This window comes from Pygocentrus nattereri, chromosome 4, assembly GCF_015220715.1.
Source record: "Pygocentrus nattereri isolate fPygNat1 chromosome 4, fPygNat1.pri, whole genome shotgun sequence".
Taxonomy (NCBI): Eukaryota; Metazoa; Chordata; class Actinopteri; order Characiformes; family Serrasalmidae; genus Pygocentrus; species Pygocentrus nattereri.
The window spans coordinates 7,889,381-7,907,475 of NC_051214.1; the positions used below are offsets into that span (position 1 = coordinate 7,889,381).

The 18,095-nt window shown below is 39.7% G+C and overlaps 1 protein-coding gene across 1 annotated transcript; it reads right to left on the reverse strand.

The window, feature by feature from the left end:
- Positions 1 to 3,984: 3,984 nt before the first annotated feature.
- LOC108414312 (junctional adhesion molecule-like) lies at positions 3,985 to 17,032 on the reverse strand. Its single transcript, XM_037537502.1, has 7 exons — positions 16,989 to 17,032; positions 16,230 to 16,547; positions 8,552 to 8,869; positions 6,770 to 6,877; positions 6,612 to 6,679; positions 6,162 to 6,227; positions 3,985 to 5,569 (listed from the first exon to the last, which is right to left on the reverse strand). The coding sequence occupies exons 2-7, from the start codon at positions 16,510 to 16,512 to the stop codon at positions 5,468 to 5,470; spliced, it is 945 nt and encodes a 314-aa protein (XP_037393399.1). The 5' UTR covers positions 16,513 to 16,547; positions 16,989 to 17,032; the 3' UTR covers positions 3,985 to 5,467.
- Between the last annotated feature and the right edge of the window lie 1,063 nt (positions 17,033 to 18,095).

Consider the following 18,095-nt stretch of genomic DNA (forward strand, 5'->3'; position numbering starts at 1 on the left):
ATGTCCTGATACGCATCTTTGTGAATTGTTATATACAGTGTTAAACCACCCTCATGTGCTTTGTTAATGAGGAGCTTAAGTTAACTAAAGAAAGTGTTTTTATTTCATCTTTCCTAGAAAACACAAACTCCTGCATGCATCAGAGTACACATACTCAAGATTGACACAGGGCAATCTCTATACAAATAACCAGAAAACTGGCAAAAAAGATTTAAACAAGAAAATACATTAAACTCAAACAGCAGAAAAACACAACTTGAAATAGGCCTCAGAAGTGTAAGATAAGAACAACATGTAAACATGACTTCACCAAGCAATGTATAAATGAAAAGCCATTGGTACAAACACAGGACTAAAGGACTAACATAAAACAGGTGAATGCAATGATGACTTAACGTACCACAGGTAAAAGGGCCAAAAACACCCAGATGGACAGTGATGGGGGGTGGAATCCCAATATTAAAGATCACACTCATATAACGTATAGTTCCAGTCCTCAAATCTGATTAGCTGAGCCACATTCAAAGCCTTTGGATCCACCATATATCACTCCTATGACCGCCTCACAACAACTGAATGGTGGATTCCTTCACCATGGCATGAAAAAAAACCTTGTCCTGTTAATGCAGTGATCTTTGACCCTCATGCCACTTGCATGGACCACCGAGTGTACCAATAAAGTAAGAACCCATTTTTGTTTAAACTGAGGGGCTGGCGACTTATGTTCGTACCCATAACTGGGCAGATCAGCTAGCTAACCAGCTAAAGGAGCCAACAGCCTAAACCACTCTAACATTAATGTCACAGTCCTGAATTGAAGTACTTATGGCGTGATTAACTGTAAAATGGCAGTATAAATGACTAACAGATGTCACTTGGATGAATTATGTGCTTCAAAATTTGTGTTTCAGTCCAAAGTAGCATCAAACACAGGATGAATATCAAGTTTAGAAATTCTGGCCTCTACAGCCAAATAGTGCAATATTTATTGTGTGGATGTGACTGCATCCCAAATGACTATTTCTTAGCTATATTTTGCAACATCGGGGTGCAGGATCCAGTATTTAAGTCCGTACATAGTGCACTATGTAGGGAACAGGAAGCCGTTTGAGATTTAGCCCCACCAGGAGAAGAGGCCTGCTGCTGGACTGGTGCTAAATAAGACTCGTGGTAGTAATTTGGTGACCAAGAAGTACTTAGTAAAGCAAATGTTTTTGCATTAAACAGTGATGTGTTCATTCTCCCATGACAGAAACGTCCACACAAAGTAAATAAATAAATAAATGACTGAAATATACAGCAATGGGCGACCAAACGGTCTTTTTATCAAAACGTCCAGGGTTGCAAGGCAGCAAACCATACTCTAAAGGAACTACATTTCTTGGCAGAATACTGGTTTATTATACAGAATACTTGTTTATATTGATTTTCAGTCGCTGCCCAGTGCATACATACATACATCATCAGTAAAGCTACAGCATACTTTCAAAATAAACTTGAAATGGTTCGAGTTTCTACTGCGATAGAAATAAAGGCACACTCACCTTCAGCAACGTGGAACACAAGCATCAGATACAAACAAGTCTGCATTCTTCCTGGGTTATAGATCCTCCCCACTACATACAGCACGACTGCAGGTTCGACCGCTCCTACGCTCACTTTACTGATCAATCTGTTAGCCTCACTTACACTACACTACCACAGAACTTCTGCAGAACTTTTTCAAATCTCCAGTCTAGCTGAAACAGTCAGCACATGAAGAAATCTTGCAAGTGGTTCAGAAGTGATGAACTGCATTCACGCTTTGGCGCCTCAAACAGGAAATGTGTTTAGATGAGCTCATTTCTCTCTCTCTCTCTCTCTCTGTCACTCACCCACACTAAATTTAATGATATGGCAGCATCCTGTCAGCTGTTTGCTTTTCTTTTACACATCATCACATGTGGTCGTTTGTTAAAGTCTAGCCTCTCGTTTTCTCTCTACACTATTATACCTACTAGCCACTTCAGTCACTTGAAGCAGGGAACAGTTAGTAACTTTCAGGGAGAGCAGTTCTCCTGATATTATTCCAGACTTTAGGCAAAAACCTTCAGAGGTATTTGTACACCTTCATGATCTTTCCTCTCCAATCTGTGATCTCTACACAACGAATTGGAAGACCTAATTCTGCTAAACAAAACCAGCAATGGGTTTTCAAAGGCATTTGTCCTTTGTTACATGGAGACCTGGCTTCTGATTTGACCCTGGATTGTGATCCGCACCCCTCCAGCTTCCAGCTGCACAGAGCAGACAGACACGCAGAGCAACACTGTTGTAAAGTGATCAAGGTCTTTGAATGACTGGTCCTAGCCTACCTGACATTACAAACTGTCTGCTGGGTCCCCTGCAGTCTGCATACAGAGATTACACATCTGTTGATGATGTGGTCAACTTGGCCCTACAACCAGACATGCTAACAGCTTCTTCCCAGAGCTGTGGCACTCTGTAACTTGTTTATTTGCACGCTGTACAGATGTAAATCTTTGATAAATATCCATAACATTCTGTAATATTTGGTATATCTTTTTTCATAGTAAATATTCACACCTCTTCAGCTATGTTATACATTATATTGACAAAAGTATTCACTTGAGTGACACCCCATTCTTAATCCATAGGGTTTAATATGATGTCGGCTCACCCTTTGCAGCTATAACAGCTTCAACTCTTCTGGAAAGGCTTTCCACAAGGGTTAGGAGTGTGTTTATGGGAGTTTTTGACCGTTCTTCCAGAAGCGCACTGGTGAGGTCACACACTGATTTTGGACAAGAAGGCCTGGCTCACAGTCTCCACTCCAATTGATCCCAAAGGTGTTCTATCGGGTTGAGGTCAGGACTCTCTACAGGCCAGTCAAGTTCTTCCACACCAAACTCACTCATCCGTGTCTTTATGGACCTGCTTTGTGCACTGGTGAGCAGTCATGTCGGAACAGGAAGGGGCCGTCCCCAAACTGTTCCCACAAAGTTGGGAGCATGAAATTGTCCAAAATCTCTTGGTGCTGAAGCATTAAGAGTTCCTTTCATTGGAACTAAGGGGCCGAGCCCAACTCCTGAAAAATGACCCCACTCCACAATCCCCCCTCCACCAAACTTTACACTTGGCACAATGCAGTCAGACAAGTACTGTTCTACTGGCAACCGCCAAACTCTTGTCCATCAGATTGGCAGACAGAGAAGCATGATTCATCAATCTAGAGAACACGTCTCTACTGCTTTAGAGTCCAGTGAAGCTCTGATGCTGATTGAGCGGAGAGACGATTATGACACTCATGGCAAGTCACTCAAGCTCTGAAGCTATAAAGAATCCCCACACCATCACACTACCTCCACCATGTTTGAGTGTTGGTATGACTAACATTGTGGAATACAGTGGTTGCTTTATGCCAGATGTAACAGGACCCGTGTGGGTCATCAAGGTGTTTTGGAAAACTTGAGACAAGCTTTTATCTTCTTGGTTAGCAGTTAGCAACCCTCTCATGCCTACCATTATGCCCAGTCTCTTTCTAATGGCGGAAAGAAGGATGATCTTATCTGAGGTGAGTGGGGCCTATAGTTCCTTATTGTTTATCTGGGTTCATTTGTGATTTCCTGGATGAGTTGTTAATATGGTTTGGGATGAATTTTGCGAGCCACCTCTGGGAAGATCGACAGCTGTTTCACATTTTCATGTTTGGGGGTCTCACACTTGGTTTCCCAGATACATAGAAATGGCCTGAAAACCCCTTACAGATGAATATATTTAAGTCATGGCATAGTGTCTGACTTGTTGAGCCTGATGTTACATTGCTAGAAAGTTTCGATTTAAGTGCTGCTTAGATTCAACAGGATGGCAGGAATCAAGCCCGGGTGTTTTTAGTCGTGTGACTAAGGAGGCAATGTCATTTTCACATAGGATCACATGGTGTTACATAAAATATGTTTTTTTTTTCACTAAATGAAATGATCATTTAAAAATTACATTTTGTGTTTATTTAACTGTGATAAATACATGAAAACAGAAGAATTCAGGGGGGTCAGTAACGTTTTGACATGGTACTCAAAATGACATGCTTGGGTCTGTGTGGTGTCTTTTATGCCTTTAAGGTTTATTTTCCATATGCAAGCAGTAAAGGACATGTTAATTGAAGGAGGCTAGATAAATTGCCCCTAAATCAGTAGACAGAACCCCCGTCCCCCTTATATCTTCAGGCAAAAGGTTGTGGGAACCTCTGCTTGGTAGCCAGCAATTACACAATCTGCTATATACACCAAACTAATGTTATAGGAGAAAAGCCCCAGCTATAGCTAAAGCTACGTACCTAATGCTGTGTTATAGGTGGCATTAGCTACCTGCTTTGCCCACTCATGAGCCGGCAGACATCACAGGTGCTCTGAAATTATTCTACATTTTATCATTAAAACAGCGCTGATGACTGACAGCTTAAAAATTAATAAACACATCAAATACAGTCGTTTTCAAAGGCAAAATTATCGCAATGTTACATTAAAGTAAAAGCTTCTCTATAGCACCCCCAGTGGACATTTGTTTCTCAAAAGTGCAGCAAAATGTACTTGAGGGTACGTATTCGTGGCTCTGTGAAAAAGTGGTCAGAGGTACGTATATCCCATGAGGCCAGGTTGGTAAGACCACATCACACTAGCCTGTATCATTCTCAGCAGGTATAAACAGAAACCACACAATCCTTTACAGCTGTTGTTATCGACTTATTAAGGAAAATAAATTAGACCCCCGAAAAAAAAATATGATATCAAAATCAATCAAAATCAATTATAAACACTGTAAAACAAAGACATACACAAAACTAGAAGAAAACAGATTCCAGCTGCCCAGAGCAGACAGACATTTACATTTACATATTATGTCCAAAAACAGTTCACAGTTGGGTACTTATTTTCCATTATGTTGGATTCAGCACTAAAGAGTAATTGTGTGATAAAACATGTAGGTGTGTGTTCTCTGTAGAGAATGTATTAATTTCAATAAGAAAATCAACTAAACAAAATGTATTGAAGAGTGCTCAAACTTTTGCATGTGACTGTGAATGCTTTTGTTCAAGTTACACAGCTTTAACCTTTAACTTCAGCACTACAAAGGCTTTCGAATATCATCAAATACCATCAATACCATCAAAATTCTTAACGTTTCACCAAGTAGGAGGAAGCTACTTAATAAACTGTTTGTGGCCGTTTTAGGCCACATCTTACTTAAAGGTGAGATACAGTTTCTAACAAGTCTAAAAGGTAAAACAAACAAAATAATCTCAATATATAAAATACAAAAGGGAGGAGGACACAGAAGTAACACAGTGAGGAGAAAGGTAATGAAACTGACCACAACAACTGCAACATCCAGTCGATGTTCAGCAAAGTCAACAAATCTGTGTGTGTGTGTGTGTGTGTGTGTGTGTGTGTGTGTGTGTTTGTGTGTGTTAGTTCAGTTTGGCGTATTCAGCAGTATCTTCAGTGTCCATCAGTTTGTCTGCTGGTGCTGATGCGTTGCTGTGGACTACAGCAGAGTACGTCACATCATCCTGAAGAAATAACACATTAAGCAGAGACTTTATGAGACCCTTAATTAAGCTTCTTAAGACTTAACAAGCATTAGTTACTAATTCTAAAGCTGCATATTACAACATTAATATCAATCAATTATAAGGGTGATATGATTATTTCCAGAACACTTTTACTCGTTTATATACTGTTTTAGTACAACTCAAATACCACAAGTTAAAGGTCTCAGTCTTGTCTTGGTCTCAGTCTCAGACTTGTACTTTTTCCTCAGACCAGAATCCATTCAATCCATTTCATGTATGTTTTTCATGTAGGAATACAGTGATGTAAACTGGAGCACATTTCAGCTATACACTATATAAAATACACAAATAGAAATGCTCTGGAAAATGTTTAAATCAGTCTAGTTTCTGCTTGATAATGTAGTAGTAAGAGTCTGTGCCCCTCACACACCAACCAACATCTGCTCTCAACTGTCCACTCTGACTGCCCAAAAGACTCCAGACCAGAGCACACCAACACAGACTCAGCTACAATGAGAATTGGAGCTAAAATTGAGGTAAAGTCATGTAAACGTAGCTTAAGTAAACATACAAATGCAATAATACTCACTGTTTCTTGAACTTTGTTGCATTTGTTCTGTTTATTTACAGTAGCGTACAGCACCTCACAATCGGTCTGTAAGATCACACATTTGGCCAATTAGACACTTTATGAACAAGCAAAACATACAGGAACACTTACATTGTAACTATATTGGGGTTTTAAACTTTAATATTAATTAATATATTTGATTCAGCACAAGGGCTAATTATTTGAACAAAATCTGCATAGTGTGGGGTCTCTAACTAATTCAGGGGTTCTGGTCCAGTGGGATGATCCAACAAGTGGTGGGCATTTAACTAGCAGCACAGCAGAAACATGAACTAATTTGTCATTGCCAATCACAATCCAGACATAATCTCTCCATCTTTACTAAATGTCCAGTTAATTTTCTCCTCCAATCACTACTTAGCATTCATTACACTGTCACCGTTACCTAGGCTAAGCTCCTGATCTTACCTGTATCTCCTGATCTCTTCTCAGGTCTGGTTTCCTCTCACAGCCCTCCATCTGTCCTCGTCTCTGAGCTGTGGAATCAAACCACAGACACTTCCAGAGAGCTCCAAACACTAAGGGTATGAGAAAGATAAATGAAGTGTTTGTGGATGTGTGTATACCTCTGTGTCTCCAGTAGATGACCCCACCGAGGACCATCAACAGCAATGAGCCCCCCACAGCAGCATAAATGAAGAACTTCGAATCAATGTCTGATGGACTGGATGCAGCTGTATTTGAAAGAAGAAAGAGGGTAAACAATTATGTAGCTGTGTGGGGAACTGGTTAGTACACTTGATTATGTGCTTGAGTTCATGAAATGAATGCGACATAATCATTTGGCGAAGACACTGTCAAGGTAGAACGGGTTGAGATAACTGGACTGGTTCCCTCACTGACCACTTGAGTAGTTGTAGGTTTAGCTGGGAAATGCTCTTTTTGAACTTTTTGACAAATCTGTCATGAAGTTTGGCACAAAGTGATCATCCACAACTCATCTTTGCTTGCAAAATCTCTTTGGTAGACATTCCTTTTATATCCAATCATGAAACCCTCACCTGTTACCAGCACAACTGCTTACTGTGGAATATTTCAAAATGACGTAACTTGAATATTCTTTGAACTTTGCAGTTTGTCCCTGTGTGCTGCATTAAAAGCTTGTTCATATTTACAGAATACAATCAAGTTGGTCAAAAAGAATATTTTAATTTATAATATTATAAGGTTGGACCCCCTTTTGCCTTAAGAACTGCCTTAATTCTTCACGGCATACTTTCAACAAGATGTTGGAAACGTTCCTCAGAGATTTTGGTTGGTTATTTGAGTTCCTGTTGTCTTTCTATCATCTGGAACCAGTCTGCCCATTCTCCTCTGACCTCTCACATCAACAAGGCATTTTCGTCCACACAACTGACCGCTCACTGGATATTTCCTCTTTTTCTGACCATTCTCTGTAAACCCTGGAGATGGTTGTGCGTGAAAATCCCAGTAGATCAGCAGTTTCTGAAATACTCAGACCAGCCCGTCTGGTACCAACAACCATGTCATGTTCAAAGTCACTTAAATCCCCTTTCTTCCCCGTTCTGATGCTCTGTCTGCACTTCAGCAAGTTGTCTTGACCACCTCTACATGCCCAAATGCAAATGTATATTTGTATTAACAAGCAACTGAACTGTACCTAATAAAGTGGCCGGTGAGTGTGTATACAGGCTCACCTGGGATGAAGCCTCCAAATAATTCAGGGCCATTGATCGGCCATGTTTATTACACATTTATTTGTTTAGTTCCCTCCATTGCCCGGGTACACCCAGATTGATTATGGGCCTACCCAATAAAATAAGTAAAGGATATTAAGATGATTTGTTTTCTGTCAGCACTATCAATGTCTTATATATTATCAGTTTGTCATTAATATGCCAGCTTAACTTTGAACGGTGAGAAGGAAGCTGCCATGTTGGCCATGTTTATATGAATCAAGCTTTCTGATTTATTGTGTGATATTGGTTTGTATTACCATGGGGTAGAAAGGTTGGAAAAGGTAGGGTGATATCTGCTGCACTGGTGTCAGGAATAGGCTATAGCCTGATATTATGAAATTGTTGAATATTATTGCATTTTGAAATTGAACTTCGGCCAGACTCCTTTATCACAGGCCTAGGCAAAATGTAAAACAATTCTGCCTATAGCTTGTAACTACACCCATAGGACTTAAGACCACCTGTAGCTCCAGGGTACCACAAGTAGGTTAAAGTGTCACTGTACATATACTTTAACAATACATACAGCTACACCCTCAGTACAGAGCCCTCTTTACAGTTCTTCTTGAAGCATTAGCAATGTAAAACTAACAATCTTTACAGTTGATTCACCACACATTGCACTCAGAATAGAGATCAGTGTTTTACCTTCAACAGTGAGTCTGATGTACTTGGATCCATTATTCATAACCCTACAACTGTAATCTCCTCCATCCTTTTCAGTCAGGTGTGATATGAGTAGAGAGAGATTTCCTGGAGAGTGACCATTAAACAGCTGAACTCTGGTACTGTACTGACCACTCTCATTGGATATCTCTTGCCATGTGCTTCTGTTTGTGTCAAATTTCTTCCAGGTGAATGTCTCAGGTGTGGTGTGTAGGTCAGTGCAGTAGCAGGGCAGCAGTACTGACCCTCCTGTATGAGCAGTGATAGACAGCATTTCTGAACCTTTTTCCAGAATGCAGCCTGCAGAAACACACAGGTGCAAAGACTTCACTATAAACACCCTTCAGCTGAACAACCCGGGTTTATTTTTATTTTTCAAACTAAATTTTCACAGAAATGTGCTGTGTTTAGGGACAATTTGAGGAGAACTTACTGGAAGCAGTTTAAAAGAGAGACAGGAGATTTCACACCCCTGATTACTGCTACTGGCAGCAATTTACTATTACCATCACCTCATACTTTAACATCTACCTCATCAATGAGGGTGCACCACAAAAAGCTTAGCAAGTCAACAATTTAAAGCAATATATTACACAAGACTTCAAGCATCGAGGTTCATTTTACATAACAAAAGCAAAATAACACAATTTTTCATTACAAAGTAATCTAATATCATTAAACTAGATTCCAGCACAAGTAGGTAAACTTTTAATGATAATTTCACAATATTTTATTCCAAGTTATTTTGGAGCATATCCATCAGTCTGTTTAGCATTTCAATTTAAAGGAGAGTTGTTGTGTTCAAATGACTTATAAAAATAAAAATGTGATCATTTCTTGTTGTTTTGACGGCAATGCAACAACGCTTTAAAGGTTTAGTTTGATGTAGCTGTCTCCACTGGATGCCACTGGTAGGTTGTACCATCCTGTTCAGTCAGGTGTGACATGAGTAGAGAGAGATTTCCTGGAGAGTGACCCTTACCAAGGCCACCAGTCTCAAAACCCCCCAAAATATGTCTTAGTGCTTTACAATTTAAGTTTTTACTCAATTTTACTTTAAATGCTTCATTAGAATAATCCTTGCTTCATGACCTTAAGCACAGTTTCTAAAAAGCATTCTAAAGTTACCTCCAGCTTTTCAGCTCGTATTGATGGCCTGCTCGTTAAGCCTGCACCTGTTAGAAATCTTGGTGCTTTACTCGACTTATCACTTAATTTTGATCTGCATATGAAATTCCTCACTAAGACTGCATTCTCTTATTTATATAACATTGCTCGTCTTCGACCGTTCCTGACCGATAATGATGCAAAAACTCTGGTTCGTGCCTTCCTTATGTCCTGTATTGACTACTGTAGCTCCCTCTTTGTTGGTCTCCCTGTAAAGTCTGTCCAAAAGCTACAGTACATTCAGAACTCTGTGGCTAGAGTGCTCACCCACACTAAGCGTTCAGCTCACATCACCCCCGTTCTCTCCCAGCTACACTGGCTGCCGGTCCCGTCCCGTATAAAGTTTAAAATCTTACTACTCACTTTCAAAGCCTTGCATAACTGCTGACCTCTTACACTCCCTCTCGCTCTCTCAGGTCTTCTTGTAATAACTTACTTACTGTCCCATGCACCAAAGTCTCCACTTTGGGAAGAAGGTCCTTCAGTGCCATGGCCCCCAAACTCTGGAATGCTCTTCCTCAATCCTTCAGGGACTGTTCTTCTCTTTCCTCTTTCAAATCTTACTTAAAGACTTTTCTCTTTAATACACATTTTTCTTCCTCCTCCACTGCTTAGTTACATTTACATTTACGGCATTTGGCTGACGCTCTTATCCAGAGCGACTTACAGTTTGATCATTTTACACAGGTAGGCCAAGGTGGTGTTAGGAGTCTTGCCCAAGGACCCTTATTGGTATAGTGTAGGGTGATTACCCAGGTGGGGATTGAACCCCAGCCTACAAGGCAGAGGTGTTAACCACTACACTAACCAACCTGCATAACTAACCAACCTAGTTCTTTTATTTATTTATTTATTTATTTTTTGCCCGTGCTATGTGAAGCGACCTTGGGTTTGTGAAAGGCGCTATATAAATGCAACTTTTTATTGAAAGGAACACACTTAATAACTGTCTGTCAGTCTGAGTGGAGAAACATTTCTAAGAGTGAAGACAATCGGCCACCAGAGTGATAACTTGAAGTAAGTAGCTTTTGAAGAAGGTTTGAAGGAAAATCAACTCAAGTTCAGTTGCTGTCAAACCATCAGTAAGATTACAGCATGAGTTTGAAATAAGCTTTAAATGGCACCGTGTTATTTATGCTGGAGTATCTACAGTAAGAGAAAGAATGGTGCACCTACCTTCAGCAAGACGGAGCACAAGCAGCAGATAAAAACAAACCTGCATTCTTCCCGAGTTACAGAACCTCCTCACTACATACAGCCACTGATCTGTCAGCTGCACATGTACCAAACTACCACAGCACCTCTTCAGAAGTTTCTTCACAATATAAACACACCACAAACTCCTCGGACTTTCTAAGAAGGACTTCGCTGGACACGTCTGCACTCAAACACTGGCACATCAAAGAGGAACTGTGATCAGACTGTTTTGTCCTTCACTGTCTGTCACTCTACACTAAATATAGTGATGTAGCAAATGTCCTGTGAGCTGTTCCTCTTTCTTCTCTTGTTTGTTTCTAAAGTAATGCCCCTCTTTATTCTTCTAACTATACTTACTATCCACTTCATCAGAGGCTGCTGCCTTGCTGGAAGACGTTAGCCCACCTTTTGATGTAAATTTGTGTTGCCCATCCTCTTAACCAATGGTGTAACTAACAAGCCTATTTTTATAGAAATGTAGATGCTAAAAGGCAGTTTGTTGGAAAGCAATCCAGAAAACTGAACCTTAGAAATGTATTAAACTAAATATGCATTAACAGTGGTGTGGGAAGGCAGAGCTATTTTATTGTTTCACACTGCGAGTGAGTAGCTCTTCACTCAGGCAGAAGTCTGACCGTTCCAGGTTCAGTTCATCTTCTGATGTGGGGTTTTTCTCTGTCAGCTCTGCTCCTGTATAAGAGATCTCTCTCAATCTACTGGGAAAAGAAGCCCATATTAGTAGGAAGAGAGACAAATATCCAGAGGCGTCAGCGCTTGCCAATCAGTCCGCTTCCTCACTCAGACCAGCCTTCTCAGCTGAAGACAGCCCCTGACCATGTTTCCGCTCCTTCCACCCAGCTTGTCTGTTGATTAGGTGTGTCGTCAGTAGCCGGCCTGTTGATGCCTGTCCGTTTGATTCTGTGCTGTAGACTCACTGCTTCTTCATCATCAGCACTGCTCTAAGGAACAGTGGCAGTATCTGGTTCTTGGGCACCGAAGATCAACAAGAAAATTTCAGTTCATGCACAAATCAGGAACTGGCGACCTGTCCAGGGTGTATCCTGCCTTCCGCCCGAAGACTGCTGGGATAGGCTCCAGCTCCCCCCCGCGACCCTGTTGGAGAAGCGGCTTAGGAAATGGATGGATGGATGGATGGACACAAATCAGGAACTTTCACACATACAATAACAATAGCAAGACAACAATGGCTGGATTGTGTAGTTTGTACCTTTGTTTCTCTTGGTGTGATAAACCACAGCTACTATAATGTGGAGAAAGATCACAGTCACCAAGCCAAAGGGGACGAAAGGCAGAGGCTGTGGAGGCTCTGTAACAACAACATCAATCAGGTGTGAATGTACTCAAAGTACAATACCAAAAAGAACACTGCAAGACAGTAGAACACTGAGGAACACTACAGCACTAAACTGACTCCTGTTCATAAACCTAACACTAACCTTAACTCCAACACTAAACCTACACCTACTCCTAAACCTAACACTAACCTTAACTCCAACACTATACCTACACCTACTCCTAAACCTAACACTAACCTTAACTCCAAAACTAAACCTACACCTACTCCTAAACCTAACACTAACCTTAACTCCAACACTATACCTACACCTACTCCTAAACCTAACACTAACCTTAACTCCAAAACTAAACCTACACCTACTCCTAAACCTAACACTAACCTTAACTCCAACACTATACCTACACCTACTCCTAAACCTAACACTAACCTTAACTCCAACACTAAACCTACACCTACTCCTAAACCTAACCTTAACTCCAACACTACACCTACACCTACTCCTAAACCTAACACTAACCTTAACTCCAACACTAAACCTACACCTACTCCTAAACCTAACACTAACCTTAACTCCAACACTAAACCTACACCTACTCCTAAACCTAACCTTAACTCCAACACTAAACCTACACCTACTCCTAAACCTAACCCTATCCTTAACTCCAACATTAAACCTACACCTACTACTAAACGTAACACTAACCTTAACTCCAACACTAAACCTACACCTACTACTAAACCTAACCTTAACCCCAATACTAAGCCTACACCTACTACTAAACCTAACCCTAACGCTAACTCCAATACTAAACCTACACCTACTACTAAACCTAACCTTAACCCCAACACTTAACCTACACTTACTCCTAAACCTAACCCTAACCTTAACTCCAACATTAAACCTACACCTACTACTAAACGTAACACTAACCTTAACTCCAACACTAAACCTACACCTACTCCTAAACCTAACCTTAACCCCAACACTAAACCTACACTTACTCCTAAACCTAACCTTAACTCCAACACTTAACCTACACTTACTCCTAAACCTAACCCTAACCTTAACTCCAACATTAAACCTACACCTACCACTAAACGTAACACTAACCTTAACTCCAACACTAAACCTACACCTACTACTAAACTTAACCTTAACTCCAACATTAAACCTACACCTACTACTAAACCTAACACTAACCTTAACTCCAATACTAAACCTACACTTACTACTAAACCTAACCCTAATGCTAACTCCATTACTAAACCTACACCTACTACTAAACCTAACCCTAACGCTAACTCCATTACTAAACCTACACCTACTACTAAACCTAACCCTAACCTTAACTTCAACACTAAATCTACACCTACTCCTACGCCTAACTTAACCATAATTCCATTAATAATGAAGTATGTTACAGTATGTTAATAATGTTAGTATCTGCAGATCATCTATATAGGACAGTGAAAACGTGTGTCCAAAAAATTAAAAATTGTCTTAATATTTTGATGACCCACATTTCCAAGGTGGTTAAATCAGAAAATATCATTTATAGTAACATTTATACTGTTCACATGTGTGTTTTATGGTAACATGTGAAGCTGATGTGAATGGAGTTTGATGCTACCTTCATGAGAAGAAGTTGTGGAGAAAGGTTCAGCTGAAGTGTTCACATGAATGTTACTATCAAGTGTTGGAGTAGTTTTTGATTGCGGAGCCTCTGGAAAGAGAGATTTTGATGGGTGTGATGAAAACTGTGGCAGTATGTTTTTGCTTTCAGTGATTAGGTTCAGGATTTTATGTTTGCTGTGTTGCTAATTTTTTCTGTACAAATGAAGTTTTGAAGCAATTTAAAGCAGAATATTACTATATTTATTACACTACATCAAGGAGAGGCTTGAAAATGGTTAAACAAACACACTAACATCCATAAAAACACTATTTATTATATATCATTATTAATTAATATTTTATAAATTTCAAATATTAACATTTTTCTTAGCAAATAAACACAAACTACATACATAAATAGATTTTGAAAAAGTGTCTTGGGTGCCTTTCAGCACAGTACTGTATATCACCACTGCCCTAAATAAATAAATAAATAACCTCCACAAAATAACGAGAGAAAAAATATAAAAACTTTCTTAATGTTTAATGCAAGGCCATTTCAAAATGTAGTCCTAGTCCTTTTTAAGCATTTTATTTAGCATGAAATTTTCACACAATGCAAATGAGTCAAATCATGTAGAAAAATAAAAATACGGAAAATTAAAACTCACAAAGCTTTAAAGATTTACCTTTAACAGTGAGTACGACGTAGATGTATTTTTTTAATCCACCATGACACAGGTAGGTTCCTCCATCCTCTTCAGTCAGGTGTGATATGAGGAGAGAGAGATTTCCTGGAGAGTGACCATTAACCAGCTGAACTCTGTCTCTGTACTGACCACTTGCATTGGATATCTTCTCCCATCTGTGCCTGTTTGTATTATATTTACTCCAATTCAGTGTCTCGGGTTTGGTGTTTAGCTCGGTGCAGGAACAGGGCAGCAGTGCTGACCCTCCTTTAGATGCAGGGATGTGTTTTGTCTGGCCACTGTTCTTCATTATGCAGCCTGCAGAAACAGACCAGTTAATGACCTTCACTCTCTGAATATGTGGAAGTGTTTTATAATTATGATTAAATTTCCTCATACCACTTTGTGTTCACCTGCATACTCTTACTCATATAGAATAAAGGATTTTACGTTAAATGCATCATTAGAATAACACACGCTTGACCAGCTTAAGCCCAGTTTCTAAAAAAAGCATTCTGAAGTTTCTTATAATGACTGTCTGATGTCAGTTTGAGTGCTGAACTATCTCTAAGACTGAAGACTACCAGCCACCAGAGTGATTACTGTTGCTTTTGAACAAAGTTTGAAGGAAATCAGTCAACTCAAATTCAGTTCCAGTTAAATGGTTATTGATCCCACTGACCAGCCTACCCCTGCATTTTTACAATGCCTTCCTGATGACATGTTAATGTCAGATATTGAACTTCTTTTCTTAACTTCTTTTATTTTTTACTTATTCAACATTTACAGCTTATTTTACCAAAGCCAAAAGGCCAATCAGAAAAAAACTACACATCTTAGTTGAAGGCCTCTGATCATAAAACTGAAGACCTTCTGACATGTTCTAAGGCCTTTACCTTCTCTTCTATACACCAGGATAGCCCCTTGATGGCATACATATCAAAGGCTCTGATACTCAAACAATGCTGCAAATACAACTATATCTGAAACTGAAACACTGGTCATATTTTTGGCTTTTTGTCAAAACTCTTTTGTATGTTACATGATGACATGTTAATGTCAGATATTGAACTTCTTTTCTTAACTTCTTTTATTTTTTACTTATTCAACATTTACAGCTTATTTTACCAAAGCCAAAAGGCCAATCAGAAAAAAACTACACATCTTAGTTGAAGGCCTCATACAAGTAAACTATAATACATATAATGGTAAAAGGCTAGCTCACATTTATGGCAAATTAAGGCTTTGTCCTTTCAGTTTCTCTCGGTCTGTAAATATGGCCCAAACTACATCAGGTCTTGTGGCTATATTTATTACCATTATTAGTAGTCTACATTAAGAGACCCTTATTAGTCCCACAACAGGGAAATTTCACCTCCGCATTTTAAACCATCCGTGAAGTGAAACACCACATACACTCTAGTGAGCGCACACACACTAGTGGGCAGTGAGCACACTTGCCCGGAGCGGTGGGCAGCCCAATCCGCAGCACCTGGGGAGCAGTTGGGGGTTAGGTGTCTTGCTCAAGGATACCTCAGTCATGTGCTGTCAGCTCTGGGGATTGAACCAGCGACCTTCCGGTCACAAGGCTGGATCCCTAACCTCCAGCCCATGACTGCCCCACATTCCAGTACTACTGCAAAGCCAGAGGACTAAAGCATTTTAAAGTCTTACCTTTAACAGTGAGTTTGATGAAGACGTGTCCTTTTTCTTTAGCATTACACCTGTACACTCCTCCATCCTCTTCAGTCAGGTGTGATATGAGTAGAGAGAGATTTCCTGGAGAGTGACCATTAACCAGCTGAAATCTGTCTCTGTACTGACCACTCTCACTGGATATCTCTTCCCATGTGTCTCTGTTTGTGATGTCTCTTTCCCAGATGAATCCTTCAGGTTTGGTATGTAGGTCAGTGCAGTAGCAGGGCAGCAGGACTGACCCTCCTGTGTATGCAGTCATTTCTTCTTGCTGCCCAAGGTCTTTCAGCGTGCAGCCTGCAGAAACACTCCAGTTAATGACCATCACTATCATCACTTGCGTAACATTTGCCAGGAACCAGGAAACTGGTTTCTAATCCAGAAACGTGATCTTACTATAAAGGCCTCGCTATAATAAGACATGCTAGACCAACTAAAGCCCAGTTTCTTAAAAGCTTTCTAATGTTGCTCACTTGAGCATCAGAGTGACTGTTTGGTTATTATAATGTTGAGAAACTCACTTCAGTTTAAGTGACGAAACAGCTCTGCTTACTTAGTGTAGGTGGTTTTGGAGAGGCAACCAACTCAAACTCAGCTCAAGTGATTTCTGTTGCTGTGCAATATGTTCACTTACATTTCCCCCACAGTAAGATAACAGCATGATTGTTAAATACATTTTAAATAGAGCTGTTTTATATGTCGGTGTATCTACAGTACAAGAGATAATAGCACACTCACCTTTGGCGACGCTGAGTACAAGCAGTAGATAAAAGCAAACCTGCATACTTCCTGAGTTTCAGGACCCACTAACATATGCCTGCAGATATGACCACCGCTACACCTGCTGTACTGAACTGATTTGTCAACTACACATAGGCTAAAGATTTGCAGTCGTCCTGACACAACCCTAACACAACCAAGCCTTCTGACTCGCTAAGCAGGACTTCACTGGACTCACTCACTTAAAGTGGGCACCTCAAAGAGGAACTGTGGTCAAACGATCTCTTTCACTCTCTCTGTTACCCACCCACACTAAATATAGTGATGAGGCAGCATCCTGTTAGCTGTCCCTTGCTATTTCCTCTATCTTCTTTCAACACATAATGCGTTAGATCATGAAGTAGTTTCTTGTCTTTCTACACTTTTACAACCCCAATTCCAATGAAGTTGGGACGTTGTGTAAAACATAAATAAAAACAGAATACGATGATTTGCAAATCCTTTTCAACCTACATTCAATTGAATACACGACAAAGACGAGATATTTAATGTTTAAACGGACACAGTTTATTGTTTTTTGCAAATATGGAGATGGAAGATTTTGTTCTGACAGCAGTGATACGTGTGAGAGCGATGGACCAGTCCACAACAGAAGTTTGGAGTCAAGCACAGGTTTATTGTACAATCAGTAGAGACATTCATTTGTATAAAAGGGTCAAAGACTTCTCAAAAAACATGAGCAAATCACCCCCTAGTGCCCATTTAATGGAACTGTTATCAATGAATTCATGACTAAATAAGCTAAAAATAAACGAATAAAAAAAAAAATAAATAAATGAATGGGGGTTCTCTCAGTTGGTATAGCCTCACATTTTATTGTGCAAAATTATATATTTGTAAAAAATATATTTTAATAATAATAATAATACATTTTATTTCATGGCGCCTTTCAAAAACCCAAGGTCACCTTACAAAACAGGAAAGAGCAACAATAATAATACATGTGAGTCAACAATCATTTGAATACGTCAAAATAAAACAACACTAAAAGAGTCACGGTAAAACAACAAACCAGTTTAAAGAGAATATGCTTGCTTAAACAGGTATGTTTTCAATAGAGATTTA